This window comes from Bos mutus, chromosome 2 (assembly GCF_027580195.1).
Source record: "Bos mutus isolate GX-2022 chromosome 2, NWIPB_WYAK_1.1, whole genome shotgun sequence".
Lineage (NCBI taxonomy): Eukaryota > Metazoa > Chordata > Mammalia > Artiodactyla > Bovidae > Bos > Bos mutus.
Window position 1 is genome coordinate 14,616,853 of NC_091618.1, and position 16,085 is coordinate 14,632,937.

General features: G+C 50.4%; 2 protein-coding genes across 3 annotated transcripts in view; one reads left to right on the forward strand and one right to left on the reverse strand.

Annotated features, from left to right (window-relative positions):
* HDAC1 (histone deacetylase 1) overlaps window positions 1-12,043 on the forward strand; it is a 32,026-nt gene extending 19,983 nt beyond the window's left edge. For both annotated transcript variants that reach the window (XM_005906205.2, XM_070384714.1), the window contains exons 4-14: window positions 4,176-4,250; window positions 5,946-6,084; window positions 6,545-6,686; window positions 7,761-7,853; window positions 9,039-9,147; window positions 9,229-9,369; window positions 9,934-10,042; window positions 10,141-10,271; window positions 10,494-10,646; window positions 11,164-11,212; window positions 11,489-12,043. In XM_005906205.2, the coding sequence (XP_005906267.1) occupies window positions 4,176-4,250; window positions 5,946-6,084; window positions 6,545-6,686; window positions 7,761-7,853; window positions 9,039-9,147; window positions 9,229-9,369; window positions 9,934-10,042; window positions 10,141-10,271; window positions 10,494-10,646; window positions 11,164-11,212; window positions 11,489-11,516 (1,169 nt within the window). In that variant the 3' untranslated portion in view covers window positions 11,517-12,043. The remainder of the gene's footprint in view (window positions 1-4,175; window positions 4,251-5,945; window positions 6,085-6,544; window positions 6,687-7,760; window positions 7,854-9,038; window positions 9,148-9,228; window positions 9,370-9,933; window positions 10,043-10,140; window positions 10,272-10,493; window positions 10,647-11,163; window positions 11,213-11,488) is intronic.
* Window positions 12,044-12,233: 190 nt separating this feature from the next.
* MARCKSL1 (MARCKS like 1) lies at window positions 12,234-14,604 on the reverse strand. Its single transcript, XM_005906206.2, has 2 exons — window positions 14,318-14,604; window positions 12,234-13,509 (listed from the first exon to the last, which is right to left on the reverse strand). The coding sequence occupies exons 1-2, from the start codon at window positions 14,402-14,404 to the stop codon at window positions 13,000-13,002; spliced, it is 597 nt and encodes a 198-aa protein (XP_005906268.1). The 5' UTR covers window positions 14,405-14,604; the 3' UTR covers window positions 12,234-12,999.
* Window positions 14,605-16,085: the final 1,481 nt, after the last annotated feature.

Genomic DNA, 16,085 nt, shown 5'->3' on the forward strand with positions numbered 1-16,085 from the left:
GTCTGGGAGAGGGAGACAGGTGATACAGGTCCTAACTCTGACACTTAACTGACTGAACAAGTCACTTCTCAGGTTTTTCTTTTGTAAAGTGGCCTGGATGGCATCCATGCAGCTGTAACTGCTCTGACTATGTGAGTGTTAGTTGAGAATTTAGCAGCTACTTAGGACAGACTCTAGGTGATGTCATCTTTGAGTTGAGGTGATTCTGCCCCTGCCCCTGGAACTTGAAACCAGCACAGGTATCATTTCAGAAGCCACACTCAGCTTGTAGGAATTATGGTGATTGTTTTAGTTGTGGGGGAAAATATGTTCAAATTTGGGAAGAAACTATCATACATGATTTCTCCCTTGTGTTATTTTAGAAATTATCATGTAGCACCTAAGATCTCATAATAAAACAGTATAACGGTATTGTCTAGAAGTTTTGAGTAGTTTATGATAGTTTATTTTGGAATACCAGGAAACCTATGACACTTTCTTGTTACTGCTGGCCACAAGGTAGTCTGATTCCTAAGGCAGAAATTTATCTGTTACAATAATTGTGCACTGCTAATGATTACAGAACTATAGAGACCTTTTTGGAAGCATTAAGCTTCTTTGCCACCCACAACTCTAGGACCAGCTGCCCCATCTAAGGTATTTACTGTCTAAATTGGCAGAGTCTTATTTCATTCTGTCTCAAGGTGAGACAGATTCATTCCTTTGCTCTCGATGCCTTTAGGGGGTTCCAAAACTTATTTAGGCCAGTGATCAGGCTCTACTCTCAGCAGAGAGGGCTCTCATTAGTGAAGCAGCTTGGTTTTGCAGCAAAAGAATGAGCTCTGATGTTTTAGTTTGAAACCTGTTAGCTCTACCACTTACCTATGCATGTGTTCTTGAGGAAGTCCCCTAGCCGCTTTGAGCCTTGTTTTCTCCTCTTTAAAAGAAAGACGGTAGTGCCTATTTTATAACGGAGTTTGGGGGGATAAGTAAGATAATGTATTTAAAGCACCAACTGTCAGTGAAAGTGAATAGTAGCTTTTGCTCTTATGACTTACTGCTTTTATTATTTTCAAATCTTCCAAGGCAGACAACATGTTAGGCCCTTGGGTGTACAGTAGTTTGGTTCTGGCTCCCAGTTTGCTCCATTTTTCCCAAAACCAGCATTCTAAAGTTGTACATTAAAAAATTAGGTCTGAGATTTTCCATCATTGGAGGTGGAGGTAAGAAGGATGAGGCTTTCTAAGGACTTCAGGGTACTGACTGACATGAGCCAGAGAGATGCCCCTTAGTGCAGTGCTTTATAACCAGGGGTGTCTACAGAGAGAACAACAGGGATGACGAGCTGAGCTCTTTTTCAGTATTTACCAACACCTAGCCTAGAAAGTTAGGCTTTCCTGGTGGGTCAGTGGTAAAGAATGCACCTGCCAACACAGGGGGTCTGGGGTTCAGTCCTTAGGTTGGGAAGACCCCTTGAGAAGGAAATGGCTACCCACTGCAGTGTTCTTGCCAGGGAAATCCCAAGGACATGGGAGCCTGGAGGACCACAGTCCATGGGGGTCACAAGAGTGCGACACGGCTTAGCAAATAAACCACCACTATGAACCTGAGAAGTTATACCTCTAAGAAGACCAAATAAGTCAGATTTCCTTGCTCTTGGCTAGAATGTAATTTAAATGCTTTGTGTTCACTTTGAGACGTTGAGAATCTAAATTAGAAGTTCTGATCTAATATTTAATAATGGGAACATAAATAAATGCATTTTGGTGGAGGGCAGGTAGTCTATCAAAATATGAGGCTCATGGTAGAAACATGATAAAAGGAACTTGTGCTAATAAAATGTGGAGGCATGCTTCTCCATTTTATAAACCTACAGAGGTGAAATGACTTTCCCAGCAAGATAGTGGTAGAACGGAGAATGGAACTCTAGTTTCCTGACTCTGGAGTATTTTCACTTATCTATTTATTTTGGATGTGCTGTGTGGCATGTGGGATTTTAGTTCCCGGACCAGGGATCAAACCCACATCCTCCACATTGGAAACATGGAGTCTTAACCGCTGGATGCCAGGGAAGTCCCTGGAGTATTTTAAAATATGTTGCAAATAAAATATTTCAGGCGCACAAAAAGTATAAAAATAATGTAATGAACATCCATGTTCCTGTAATCAGCCTAAGAAAGAAAATATTACCAATACAGTTGAAGCCCCTGGACACCTCTATTTGATCACATGCCCTTTTTCTCCTACTCCCCTCTCCGCCCCGTTACCACCGCCGCCACCACTAAAGGAGTAGCACTGTCCTGAAGGCAGTGTTTAATCTCATACGTCTCTCTCTGCGGTATGTTTTTTACTGCCTTCTCAACCTGCATCTGCTCCCATATTTCTCACCCAGTATTGCTCCCCGTCAGTCTAAAGCCAGGCTAAGAATGAGAAAAGTATTTATAGTGGGAAGAGAGAAAACCCATAGAAAAGTCCTCCCTAGTCTCATAGATTAGTCCAAGTGAGAGTCTGCTCTCCCGTTTTACCCCTTTTCTGTCGGTAATCACACAGCTCCTGGGAATAATGGAATGGCCATTTGAGCCGCATATTGATGTGGGGCCTGAAGGAAAATATTTTTTCTCATTTCTAAAATACCAATTTCTTCCCACGGGGGCTCCACATCAAACAGGAATATAGGCAAAGCTAGAAACCCAGACAGACCAAACCCACCAAAGGAGGAAGCCGCCAGAGAGGGAAATCAATTGCCAATGGATAAATAAATAGCCTGGCCTCAGGGACCAAAGTTCTTATTGACACAGCCTCCCAGTGTTTACCTGGGAAATGAGGGAGAGGGCCACCTTCTGCTTGCCCCCTTATGCACACCATCCTTCCTCGTAGCACTGTTCTTGGCAGGGCTCCAGATCAGAGCCCCCTCCCAAGTTTAGGGTAGGACTAGGATTGGTAACTCTTGCGGCGGCTGCAAACCTTGAGCTTCAGCTGTGGCTCAACAGGTCACCACAGTCTAAGCTGGGCTCTCCTACCCTCCTCACCCTAGGGCTCCCCGTCTTTGCTCCATTTTTATTGATAATAGTGGATGCAGTGTGAAGGCTGAGGCAAGAGAACATGGATCTAGCCCCAGCCTTGCCTCTAACTTCTGGGTATCATTGCTATCTCAGCAGTTTCCTTTTTTGTGAGAGGAGACTTGGAGCTGTAAAGTTCCTCCTCTAGTCTGTAGACTTCAGATGTGCTTCCCTTCCTGTCTTTTTCATTTTATTTGCATTATTGTTTGCATGTGTTTCCACATTATGTGTTAGTTTGTACTTTTACCCTTTTAGGCCTGAAATAACCTTCCTCCAGTTGTCATTTGTTGTAGTAGAAAGAGCACTGAACTGTGGGAGTCAAGACACCTGGACTCTGGTTCTACCACTGCCTGGTTATATAGCCTTGGGCAAGTCAGTTAACTTCACATCTGTTTGTTCCTCTGCACAGTGGGATTGATATTGGTCCTGTCCATCTTTTATGGAGTTGTTGGGCAGATTCAGTGAGATTGTGTATGTGAAATTACTGGGGAAAAGGCCAGAGTGTATTTTCGTGGGCTTTTAGGACAGACAGACCAATCCTTGAATACTGCCTCTGCCATTTACTGGGAGTTACCTCATTGAGCCTGTTTCCCCATTTATAAAACAGGACCAAATCCTACCTAAGAAAGTTGTGTGAGCATAGACGACACCAAGTATTTAAAGCATTTAAAAAAAAAATAGGTAAATAAAAAATAAAGCACTTAGCATGGTGTCCGGCATGTTGTTAAGCATCAGTGGAGGATAGTATAGTCTCTGCTCTTCGCTTGCTTGTTGACCAGCTGGAGTAAGATCCAGAACAAACCCAGGCTGGAATAAGAGGCTAAATTTGTCTCCCTCGGGAATGAAACAACATTTTCCAAGTACTTATTTACTTGCTGAATGCTTCCCATGTAAGGTTTCTATTAATCTTCTCAAGAATTAGGTGAGGTGGATATCATTATTGCTTGTTAAAGATAATGAGCCAAAGCTCAAGGAAGTTAAATGACTGGACCCAGTTTCACAGCAAGTAAGCAGGAGGGCCTGGACAAGAACCCAGGCCTTCTGAATCCAAATGCTGTGTTTTTTCCATCAGCTCATAAATATGTAAACAAAACCAAAAGGAAATTGTGGAAACTAACCTTTTCGTGTTTTTTCAAGTCAACGTCGGTGAGGACTGTCCCGTATTTGATGGCCTGTTTGAGTTCTGTCAGCTGTCTACTGGTGGCTCTGTGGGTAAGGAATATATACCCTTCATTAAGGGCTATTCTGGGCTGTACCAGTGAGGTCTGTCTTTTAGGCCACTGTCCCAGTAAGGCTGACCTGTGACCATGTAAAATGGTCCTGTGGGTTTTTACGTTAGGTCCTTAAAATTTTATTCTGCTTCAGTCCGAGGCCAGGTTCAGTCTGACATGGTATAGATATGTGTCCTTGCCTGTCCTTTCCTACTAAGACATCCTGTATACAGGAACTCCCTGCAGACCTCATGGGGTTGTTGAGATGCTGAACATAAAAGTAATTTGTGAACTGCAAAGTGCTGTAAAAATAGGAAGTGTCATCATCTGTGTCTTACAAAAGAGCATGGTAATTACATTTAGAGGTCAGAAACACTCCCCACATATCTCCCACTTCCATTAGTAATATCTACGTTATCTCTGGGATCACCCTACCATTTCTTAACAAATATTTATTTTTCTGTGATCATCGGTTTTTCTCCTCCCCTCTCCCTACCACCTCCCAATATAATCTCAGAAAACAAAGAAGTATACAGAGGAAAAAAACTGACTACAATCACACTGTCCATGGGTGCCCATCATTACCATTTTGGTATTTGTACATCCATGCTTTTTCCTTTGTGCACGTATCTAGACCAAGCATATATTCATCTATATTTTACAAAAATGTGTATGTATAGTTTTGTGTCTCCCTGCTACGTTTTTTGCTTAGTAAATCTATATATATATATATTTTTTTTTTTTTTTTTTTTCGGTCATGCTATGTGGCTTGCAGGATCTTAGTTCCTGGACTAGGGATTAAACCTGGGCCTGTGGCAGTGAAAGTGCTGAGTCTAACCACTGGACTGCCAGGGCAGTCCCTACTTAGTAAATCTTTGAAATTTATCTGTAATAATGTTTAGCATGGTATCTAATGGCTACATGATTATTCTATGCTATGGACCAACTTCAGTTGATATAATTAGTCCACTCAAGTTGCTCTGTGTTGGTGTTTTTTTGTCTTTGTTTTTTCCACACCATGCAGCTTGAAGGATCTGTCTTAGTTCCCTGGCCAGGGACTGAACTTGAGCCCTTGGCAGTGGAAGCATGGAGTCCTAACCACTGGACTGCCAGGGGATTTCCTCATGTTTTTATTGCTGTTAAAGTCACACTGACACAAAGGCATTTGCACACATGGTGTGTATTTTTCTCTCACTTCTTCTTGGACCTATTTGTACTTCAAACCTATGTCTACTACATTGGTGTCTTCAAAATATTTTGACCATGAACCACAGTAAGAAATACATTTACACTTAAAATCCAGGTTATGGATGCACTCGTACACACACATCCTCTCTTGCTCTGCAGCTAGTTTCACAAGTGGTTACCTTTATTGTTACTCTGCTATTTTTATTTTATAGTCGATCTCATTTAAAAATACATATATATATATATATACTAACCATAGCCCACTAAACCAATTTTAAGGCCTACTAGTGAGTTTTACCACTTTCAGTTTGGAAAACAGTTTTTTTAGAGTAGCCAATATTGTGTTTATTCCCATTGGAGTAGGCAGAGGGAGAGGGCTAGCTGGTAAGTTGTACAGTTCAGCTGTTAAATAGGCAGGTCCTATCTCTCACTGGGTTCCCATGGTTTTTTGGGGAAGGGGGAGAGAGGGACTTTGTGACAGGCTTGTGTTCTTTCTTCCGGTGCCCAGCAAGTGCTGTGAAACTTAATAAGCAGCAGACGGACATCGCTGTGAATTGGGCTGGGGGCCTACACCATGCAAAGAAGTCCGAGGCATCTGGCTTCTGTTACGTCAATGATATCGTCTTGGCCATCCTGGAACTGCTAAAGTATGCCTGCCTGGCCTTGTCTCTTGGAGGAGCACCTTAGGCCAGGTTCCCACTTCCCTCTCCCCCGGGTTTGCCTCCCTAGTTTGCTTTTCCTAGCGGCGTGCCGGCTAGGATGTGTTTGGTGAGTGTCTCTGGCCATCCTCTCCTTGACGAGGCCTTGATTTGATCTGAGCCCACGGCAAGATCAGGGGCAGGTGCTGCTCAGATCCTGCCTCCAGAATGTCCCTGTGTGGCTGGAGTTGACCCTGGCTGTAGAGTAGGAAGATCGGACTTGGTCGGCTTGGTCAGGCCTCTGGAGACACCCTGCCGCTCTTCCACCTTCCTTCAGCCAGTTTCCACGTCTCTGGTGCTTAGAGATACCTGAGGGAGGCAGCCAGCCCGGTAAGCTGGGACCTGGCGCCCTTGGCGCGTCCCACTTTCAAAGAGCCCCCAGAACCCCCTGACCCCCTTCTGATCCTAGGTATCACCAGAGGGTGCTGTATATTGACATTGATATTCACCACGGCGATGGCGTGGAAGAGGCCTTCTATACCACAGACCGAGTCATGACTGTGTCCTTTCATAAATATGGAGAGTACTTCCCAGGAACTGGGGACCTACGGGTGAGAACTCCCTTCAGGGGCCAACCAGCTCACCCTCAGCTGCCAGCTCTAACTCTCCTATCTCATGTCACCAAAAACCACTTCCTGCCTCTTCTGCCATTCGGAGACCACACACCTGCCATGGTCTCTTTCCCTCTCTTGTTCTGGAAGAAGGGAATGATGGAGCATACAGGGTTGTGAGGGATGGGTGCCTCCTGACTCATTGCACTTCCTTCCTGGCCACGGCTGAGTTGCATTACACTGTTAAGATGTCCTAGACAGCTTGAATTTTAGGCTAGAAATATCAGGTACTCTCTCACAGGCCAGGAATTGGGACCTTTGTGAACCAACTTAAGGGTTCTTAGTATTTTTAGGTTACCTTCCCCTTTGACCATCTGACAGAAAGCTGCTCTCTCCCCAGAAATGTACATGAAATTTTAGATTTGATATTGAATAGTTAATAGACAACTTCCTCCTACTGAAGCCCATCCATGGACCTCAGGATAAGAATCCCTGGAAGCTAATTCATTAAACTTTTCTGCTTGTGTTAGCATGGATACAATGAAACCATCCACTTTGTCATGCCAGTGCCCCTTGGGTGAAAAAGTGGCATTAAGTCAGTTTACTATGGCAAGTGTTAGAATAACTGAGCATTTACAATTTTGAAGAATTCTTCCCTTTCTGCTTTCCTTCTACACCTCCCTAGAGTTGAGGGTGGGGTGGGGGGGTAGAAGAGTGAGCAGTAAAGTGTTCTAGAAAAGGGTTGCTGTGGGATGGGTGTTAATTCTGTGGTCCAGCCACCTTTAACTCAGTCCAGAGGAAGAGATCTCATGCTGTGGGGTGGGATATTCAGCCTCTGGCCCCATAAATGATTCTCAGCCTGAGTGCAGACTCAGTGGTTTGTCCAGAGACGTGAGCTAGAGTTGTCCCGCCAGTGAGGGGAATGGTGCTAACTTGCTCTGTCCCTGGCCCACCTCATAGACCCAGCTTCTCTCTCTTAGAACCACTGCCTCTTTCCTTAGCCTTCCAGCCCCTACCCTTGAGCTTCCTCCTAGCTTCATTTTTCAGTTTTACTTTAATGTCCTTCTTGATTAGGATATTGGAGCTGGCAAAGGCAAGTATTATGCTGTTAACTACCCTCTCCGAGATGGGATTGACGACGAGTCCTATGAGGCCATTTTCAAGCCGGTAAGTGGCGTTTCCACCACTGGGCTGTAAATGGGATTGGTCTAAGGGAGGGGTAGCAAAAGCACCTCAGGGATGTCTCCCCAACGAGAGGCTGGCTGGAAATGAGATGGGTTTGAACCCTGGATTGCATGCTGTATGGCCAGTTGAGAGGACAAAATTTCTCCAAGTATATATCTGAATCTTTTATCCAACACTGTTGTTATACAGGAATGTCTAAGGCATGATCTGTGTCCTTGAAGACTTCACAGTCCATGGTATAGTCCATGGTGTGGAAGGCAGGCACATCCCCAATAGCATGTGGTTAGTGCTGTTTTTGAGGGATGAACAGAGGAATGAGAGAGAAAAACTGCTGCCTGAGCTGGGGAAAGGGTAATCAGAGGTGACTTCACAGAGGTGGTGACATTTGAGCAGGACTCTGAGAAATGAGGAGTTACTCATGTGAAGAAAAAGGTGGGAGCTGGAGGGGAGGGGTGGCAGAGGGAGCAGCACCAGCAGAGGCACGGGGGTGCCAGTATGCAGCAGTAGGCCTGTATGATGCGGGGAGGGGTGTTGAAGGATGTGGTAGAAAGTACTTGTGGGGTTAGTATTTCAAAGGGAGCTTTGAGGGCCATGCTGAGGAGTTAAATTTTCACCTGTGAGCAACAAGGAACCAACCATTACTAGAGTAGTAACCTAGTTAGGTCGCATAGTAGTTTAGCAAACACCGGGTGCCTACTATTAAAACATACCTTGTAGTAAGGGTGACAGAGAAGCCTGAGTTACAGTCTCTGTCCTGAGTAACATTGGAATCTAGTTGTGAGAATGAGATACACAAAAGTGAGGCAGCTCTGTAGTGTGAGGCTCAAAGTCTGTAGGACCAAATGCATAGAGCAGATGCAGCTAAGGGTCAGGAGAGCTTCTTGGAGCCAGTGGTCCTGGACCTGGAGAGCAGGGAAGGATGTGGGGAACTGATAAGGAGGCTGTTTTAGGCTCAGCGTAACTAGCTCTAGAAAGCTCCTGGAAAACTGAACTAAGTAGGGAAACGGGAAGCCCAGATTGGTGCTCCCTTTACTCCGCAGCCTGGGGCAGAGTGAAAAGGTAGGAGTGGTGAATAAGGAACAGAGGAAAGTGCTGCACCCACACTTTTCCGCCTGAACCCCAAAAGCTTTTCTTGAGGCTGGTGGTGACCAGGTTGTGTCCTTGCAGGTCATGTCCAAAGTAATGGAGATGTTCCAGCCCAGTGCAGTTGTCTTGCAGTGTGGCTCTGACTCCTTGTCTGGGGATCGGTTAGGTTGCTTCAATCTGACCATCAAAGGTGAGTCCAGGTAGCATAGGGATGGGCAGGCAGGGTCCTGCTGGGTGCTCCTGTAACTTGGCACCCCTTCTCCCACCAAAGGGCATGCCAAGTGTGTGGAATTTGTGAAGAGCTTCAACCTGCCTATGCTGATGCTGGGAGGAGGTGGCTACACCATTCGTAATGTCGCCCGGTGCTGGACATATGAAACAGCTGTGGCCCTGGACACGGAGATCCCTAATGGTAATGGCTCCAGGGCCAGACTGGGCCGGGCGGTGCTGGAGCTCCTGTGTGCTTGAGCTCACACCCCCTTCCCGCTGGCTCTGCAGCGTCTCCTTTTCAGACTCTGATTCTGTTGCTAGCCTCTTGTGATTTTCAGACCATAGCCATCAGCTTTTTTCCGAGTCCTTTAGCTGCCCCTGTCCATTCACCCTTGACTTCTGGTCTGGACAGAATTATCAGTAGTTACAGCTTTGGAATTCATACTCTGTAGGGTAATTGGGGTAGTGAGGGAGAGTACTCTCAATGAATATTGCCTAAATTTTTCTAAACCAGGGGCTTCAGCCTTCTCCTTATACACAGGCACTCACATACACATACCCAGACACCACTGGTGTGGGCCCTGGAGAATGGCTTTGGCTTTTAAACAGTTGAAATCCTACAGGTACCCAAGTCTCACCCCATCTTGAAGGCCTGCTTCTGTTTGACAGTTGGGCTGACAGGCCCAGATAAACCTGCAAATGCTTTTCTCGGGGTTCCATGGTGGCCAGATCTCTTAATTCTCTCACCCGCCCCCACCCCAATTAGAGCTTCCATACAACGACTACTTCGAATACTTTGGACCAGATTTCAAACTTCATATCAGTCCTTCCAATATGACTAACCAGAACACTAATGAGTACCTGGAAAAGATCAAGTGAGTATACCCCCGCCCCACACACCCCTAATTGAACATTTCAGGCTCCGGTTGGTCCCTGACCAGAGCCCAGCCAACCTCTCTACCATTGGCCATAGACAGCGGCTGTTCGAGAACCTGAGAATGCTGCCCCACGCGCCTGGGGTCCAGATGCAGGCCATCCCCGAGGACGCCATTCCAGAGGAGAGTGGTGATGAGGATGAAGAAGACCCTGACAAGCGCATCTCAAGTAAGACCCAAACCTCGGGGGCCTCTGCCTCCCTACTCTGTAGGCTCTTCTGACTTGCCTCCATGTTCTCTCCAAGCTGCCCAGCTGTTGAGAACCCCAAATGCTCGTACCTGTAGGGCCAGGTCCCCTTCCCTCGGTGTCTTTTGCGGGAATGTGCAGAAAAGCATTCTTTGCTGAGATAAAGAATCTGCTCTCTCACTGGAATGTCCCACTACTTCCCAGTCTGTTCCTCGGACAAACGAATTGCCTGTGAGGAAGAGTTCTCCGACTCTGACGAGGAGGGAGAAGGCGGGCGCAAGAACTCTTCCAACTTCAAGAAAGCCAAGAGAGTCAAAACAGAGGATGAGAAAGAGAAAGATCCAGAAGAGAAGAAAGGTGAGTTTGGTTGGGCCAGGACTTGGGTCTTGAGCCCCAGGCCCTGGAAGATGAATTTATGTAGGGCACTGGGGGGCGGGGAGCCGACTTGGCACTGTCAGCTCCTGAGGTATTCCCTCAGCTACGTGGGCCTTTCTGTGGTTCCCAGAAGTGGCCCACAGAAGAATGAAACTCAATTCGTCATCCTCACTGACTGATAGAGCCCTGCCAGGTTCCAGAGCCAGGGACATGCCTGGGCTCCCCTTGGTCAGGCGAGGCTCACATACCACCCAAGCCCTTTCCCAGTGCTTCACCGCAGTTTCCCAGGGGGCTGCCTCCACCCGCTGGGTTTACTCTCTAGCAGGCTGGGAAACCGGTCCAACCTGTTTGTTCTCTGCAGGTCTAGCTGGGAGGGCTTGGGATGTACTTTTCTCTTTTGTATGTCCACTGAGCTATGATGCTGGGAAGGGGTTTCAGGAGATCCCATGGGTCTTTCCGGGGGGCTGCCCTTGACCATCCCTGTATTCTTATGTTCTAGAAGTCACAGAAGAGGAGAAAACCAAGGAAGAGAAGCAAGAAGCCAAAGGGTGAGGAAAGAACTGTCTGTCTGCTCCCTGGCATTGGAGCACCAGCCCCTTTGTCCCACCACACCAAGAGGGAAAGCACAGGGACAGCTGGTCCAGCTTACAAAGGCCTCTTTCAGGGACCAGTCTGTCAGTTGCTGCAGTTCTAGGCAGAGCTAGGAAGCCCCAGCCTTCAGCAGTCACCTGGGCAGCCAGGGGCCTGAGGAAGTCATTGTACCTTTCCTTTTTCCGAGGCCTCTGGGGTGGCTTATCTAATGCCAGTTTCTGCTCTCTCCACAGGGTCAAGGAAGAGGTCAAGTTGGCCTGAAGAGACCTCTCCAGTTCTGGCTTCTTGCCAAATCCCTACCTTTATCCCACAACCCTTCAGATTTTATATTTTCTATTTCTCTGTGTATTTATATAAAAATATATTAAATATAAATATCCCCAGGGACTAGACAGGAACCAGGGCCCTGAGGTCAGGGCACACATTACTTTTCTAGTAGCTGCCTTGCAACCCGTCCCTCCCAAACTCTTGAACCCTAATGGGTACTGGGTAAAAGGGATCCACTTAAGCAGCCATAGGACAAAATCTTGAAGTGCCTGCTTCATAGCTTTGAAAAGGTGCCCTTGCTGAGCATTTGAGAAGGGGTGGCTGGGTCTTCAGGGACTCCCTGTTGTGTTTAGGCTCTTAAGGTAACATCAGCCATTTTTAGATTGGTTCTGTTCTCATGCCTGCCCTCTCTCTGTCTTTCCCCCAGTTCTGCAGGTGAAGATTGGTAGTCTAGTTTCCATTTTGAGATACTATATTTCATTTTTGTGAGAATCTTTGTAATAAAATGGTACATTTCTATACCCTCTTGAGCTCATCTCTACTCTGTAGTATCCCCTGGGTTCACGTCTCTGCCCTTCTGGTGTCCATGAGAACCTGGGTAAGCCTTCAACGAAACCCCAGACTTACCTGTCTTAATCCCCCCATCAAAGCTTGAAGTTGGCCAATCTTCTCACCTTCACCCCCAGAAGACCACTCATGAAAAAGCACCACTAAAGGGACAACATTTATTCCTTTTTCAAATGTTACAGTAAAACCAGGTGGAAGAGAATGGTTTTAGCAGTTAGAAAAAAAAAAAAAAAAGTACAAATCTGGGGTTTGGCCATTAAAAGTTATTTACAACAATGGGAGGGGGAAAAAAGACAACAAGAAGTTGTTTCACATTACAGACCTCCCGCCCACCCCAAAGCTTAATACTTGCTTACCAAGTCAAAAAAGGAGACACGGGTTGATTCACAAGCTGGAGGTTTGAACTTGAGTAAGACATTTATAAAAACCTAGACAGGGGCAGTGTTCTCCCCAGCCCAGGTGCCACTAGGCACAGCACAAGAGACTAAAAACTCAACAGGGGAAGGCTGGACACTCAAGGTTTGGGAGTGTAGGCACCCCCACATCTGGCTCAGGGATTGGGGAGTAAACAAAACCTACTTGGAAAAGAATTGGGGAAGAAAACCAGCAATTGCCTTCGGCACAGGTGGGGACAGGGAAGGAGGTAGGGCCAAGGGCAGGAGCATTTCACATCACTAACCTAACTTGGGAAAACTGCAAGGGACCATCTTCAACTGGCCTTAAGAGGAAGACCAGATGGATGATGGGAGAATCCACAGGAGGGAGAGAAGGAGAGGGAACGTGGCTAGGGGGCAACAGCCCCTTCCTTTCTGGGCACAGGAAGGCAGCCGGGGCACCAGGTCCAGGCAGTGACCTCACAAGGACAGCACAGTTTTTGCAGCTTAGAGATCACCCACCTGCCCCCACCCAGCTACTCATTCTGCTCGCTGGCTGGTGCAGGGTCACTCTCTGGCCCCGAGGGAGTGGATGGCTCTGCGGCCTGGGGCCCTGCCTCTTCTGTGTCTCCTCCCTTGGCGGCAGCGCTGGCCTCTGCCCCTTTGGCCTGAGGCTCCTGGCTCTCGGGGGTGGCAGCAGCCTTCCCTTCCTGGGCAGTGCCCTCCTCGCCGCAGGCACTGATCTCCCCCTGCTCCTGCTCTTCCTCTGTGGGTGAGGAGGCAGACGAATCACCCCCACCCTCCTTCCGATTTCTCTTGAAGGACAGGCCACTCAATTTGAAAGGCTTCTTGAAAGAGAATTTCTTCTTCTTCTTGGGGGTCTCCTTGGGGGGGACCTCCCCCTTAGCCTCAGCGCCCTGGCTAGGGGGTGCTGGCTCGATAGCATCACCAGTGGCCCCCGCTGCCTCCTCTGTTCCGTTCACGGGGGGCGACTCCCCTTCACCTTTGGGGGATAAGTCTCCATTGCTTTTCACGTGGCCGTTCTCCTGCAGGGCAGAGAAGACCGCAATGAGGGTCGGGGCTCTAACTCCCCTCCCCCAGCCAACCCAGACATCGGGGTCCCGAGTCATTCCACCGCACCCCCAGAGCCTAGTTGTAGCCTCACCCCAGCGGCATCCAGTCAAACCTCTCCCTCCTGCCCCGCACAAGGATACAGAGGCCGCGGCCGGCAGGAGGCGCTAGGGTATCGGGGCCCCCCACCCACCTCTCCCGGGGCGCGCTCTCTATTCCGCGCAGGACCGCCCGAGGCCGCGGATCCCGGACGGGCGGGGGAGCCGTACAGCCGATATTGGGCGGGAAGCCGCCCCGGGGCGCTGTTCCCTGCACCTGGACGGCCTATTTTCCCAGCCGCCGGCTTTGTGTAAAAGGCCCCCACCCACCGCAGGCTCTCCTCACATCGCGGCTCCTCCCTTAAAAAAGGCCTTGGGATATTGAGGTCGGGTCTGCGGGGGGAGTGCCCTCGCCTCCGGGCACCCGCCCCGCGGCCCCCGGGCGCCCCCTTGGCGCGGCCCAGCAGCGCCTTTGTTCCCCGCGCGGCACTCGGGGCGGCCGGGGGGCAGCGCCGGGGGCCGGGGCCGCGAACAAAGAAGGCGGCGGGGCCCGGCCGGCGCCCCCTCCCCGCCCCTCCCCTCGCTTCGCCCGCGGGGGCTGCGGCGCCGAGAACAAAGGGACCGGGCGGGGGAGGGGGCGCCGCGTGTCCCGGGCCGGACAAAGCGCGCGGCCCCGGACCGGGGCCCTAGAGGGGGCAAGGTACGAGAGGAGGGGGCCAGGTCGGGCCGTGCCGAGCGCACCCACCTGTCCGTTGACCTTGGCGGGGGAAGCGCCTGCTGCCTCCTCGGCGGTCACGTCGCCCCGGGGAGCCTTGGAGCTCTGGCTGCCCATGGTGGGGGGTTCTGCTGGGGGGGCGCCCGGAGCCGCCCCGGGCTCGCGCCGCAGGGGATAGTTCGGCCGGGTGGGCCTGGCCGGCGGAGGGGTGGGGCTCGCGTTTGAGGGGGAGGGGTGTCGGGGGGAAACCAAGCTGCACCCCCGCTCCGCGCCCAACCCGCTAGCTGCGCCCACCGCCGCTCCGCTCCGCTCCGCGCCAGAATGCCGCCTGCCGCCCGCCGAGTCTCCTATATATATGCGCCCGGAGCTCGGGGCGGGGCCGGACATTTAAATGAGCGCCCAATCAAGGGGCGGAGGCGGACCCAGGCCGCGGGCCCCACTTGAACGGTGGGCGACGCTGGCGGTCTGGTCCCCCAACCCACTCGGCTCCCGGGGACAGGTGGGGTCCAGGGCGGGAAGGAGGGAGGCGGGTCCCTACGCGAGCAGAGGGGCTCCTAGAGGAAAGAGAAGGGAACAGTCGTCCCCTCCTCTCACCGTCCACCTCTCAGGGTGGACGCCCTAGCTCCTGGAGTGGCCCCCATCGTCTTGGTCCCGCATTGGCAAGCTCTGTCAGTCTCCCCCTAGAACTGGTCGAAGGACTCACATGCCCAGACTCGTCAGCCGGCGGGCTCCAGAGAATGTGGTCATGGCAGCCGCAGGGCCCTAGCTGGGTTCTGTGCCCCCTCAGGCCTGGAGATGGGTCCGAGGTCCCGTCCACGTGCTGCCTGCCCCACCAGGACGTCTGCCCGGCCGCAGGGTTAGTCTGGTGAGTCTGGTGAGGTCGTCCCTCATCCCTCCTGTCAGTCAGTCGGTGGCCAGTCACACCAAGCCCCCACAGACAAACTCACCTTTGGTCCATCTTATCTCAGACCCATGACAAAGTCCCACCTGGGGTATCTTAGCAGGTATCTCCATCCCCATTAGAAAGCTGAGGAGCCTGAGGCTCAGAGACCTGGACATAACCTGTCTGACTTCAGCACTCCCCAGTCACATCCGCTCCCCTACATCAGGGTTTCCCCCAAGACAGCAGAGGAAGCCCAGGAGGGGGCTCAACAACCCTTAAAACACTCCAGTTCCTCAGGAGGAGGGGCCTTGGATGGTCCCTTGAGGCCAGCCCCCAAGCTGCCCAGTCCAGCCTTCACCCCTGCCTGAGTAGGGGAGCCTGGAGACAGGGGCCGGGTGGTGACTGGAAACTGCAGCTGGAGCCTCCTCCAATAGTCCAGGCCAGGGGGAACCCCAGAGTCCTGGCTGGCCCCGGATGTGTGCGTCCGGCTGCTGCCCTCAGCCCCCAGGAGGAAGGAGATGGGGGCTGGCGGAAGCCAAGTGTTGCAAAAACAAGGCTGTGTGTCCTGGACAGCTCAGCACGGCCCTCCCTTGTTCCCTCCCTCCTACGAGTAAGGTCTCCTGGGAGGCCTGAGGCTGTGAGGTGTGGAGACACCCCAGGGCCTGAGAAATCAGGAACTCCCACAGATCTGACGACAGGGCTGAGATGACTTCTACCTGCAGCGCTCACTCCTGTAGCCTCCACCCCCAGCCCTACTCAGAGACTACAGAATGCTCTTGGCTTCATTAACGCCCTGTTTTTCAGAGTGGACAGATTCAGAAAGGGAAAATGACATGTCCAAGGGTACACAGCAGATACCAGTAACTGAGGGTAAGACAGAGTTTGGAGAGACCTGTAAAAAGGGGCTGTGGGCTA

What these genes read in the sequence shown, in the direction of transcription:
- MARCKSL1 (XM_005906206.2), bottom strand. Translation starts at nt 14,404, where the DNA reads ATGGGCAGCCAGAGCTCCAAGGCTCCCCGGGGCGACGTGACCGCCGAG. An exon ending in CCGCCAAGGTCAACGGACAG is followed by an intron (nt 13,510 to 14,317) that starts GTGGGTGCGCTC and finishes TCTGCCCTGCAG; the next exon opens with GAGAACGGCCACGTGAAAAG.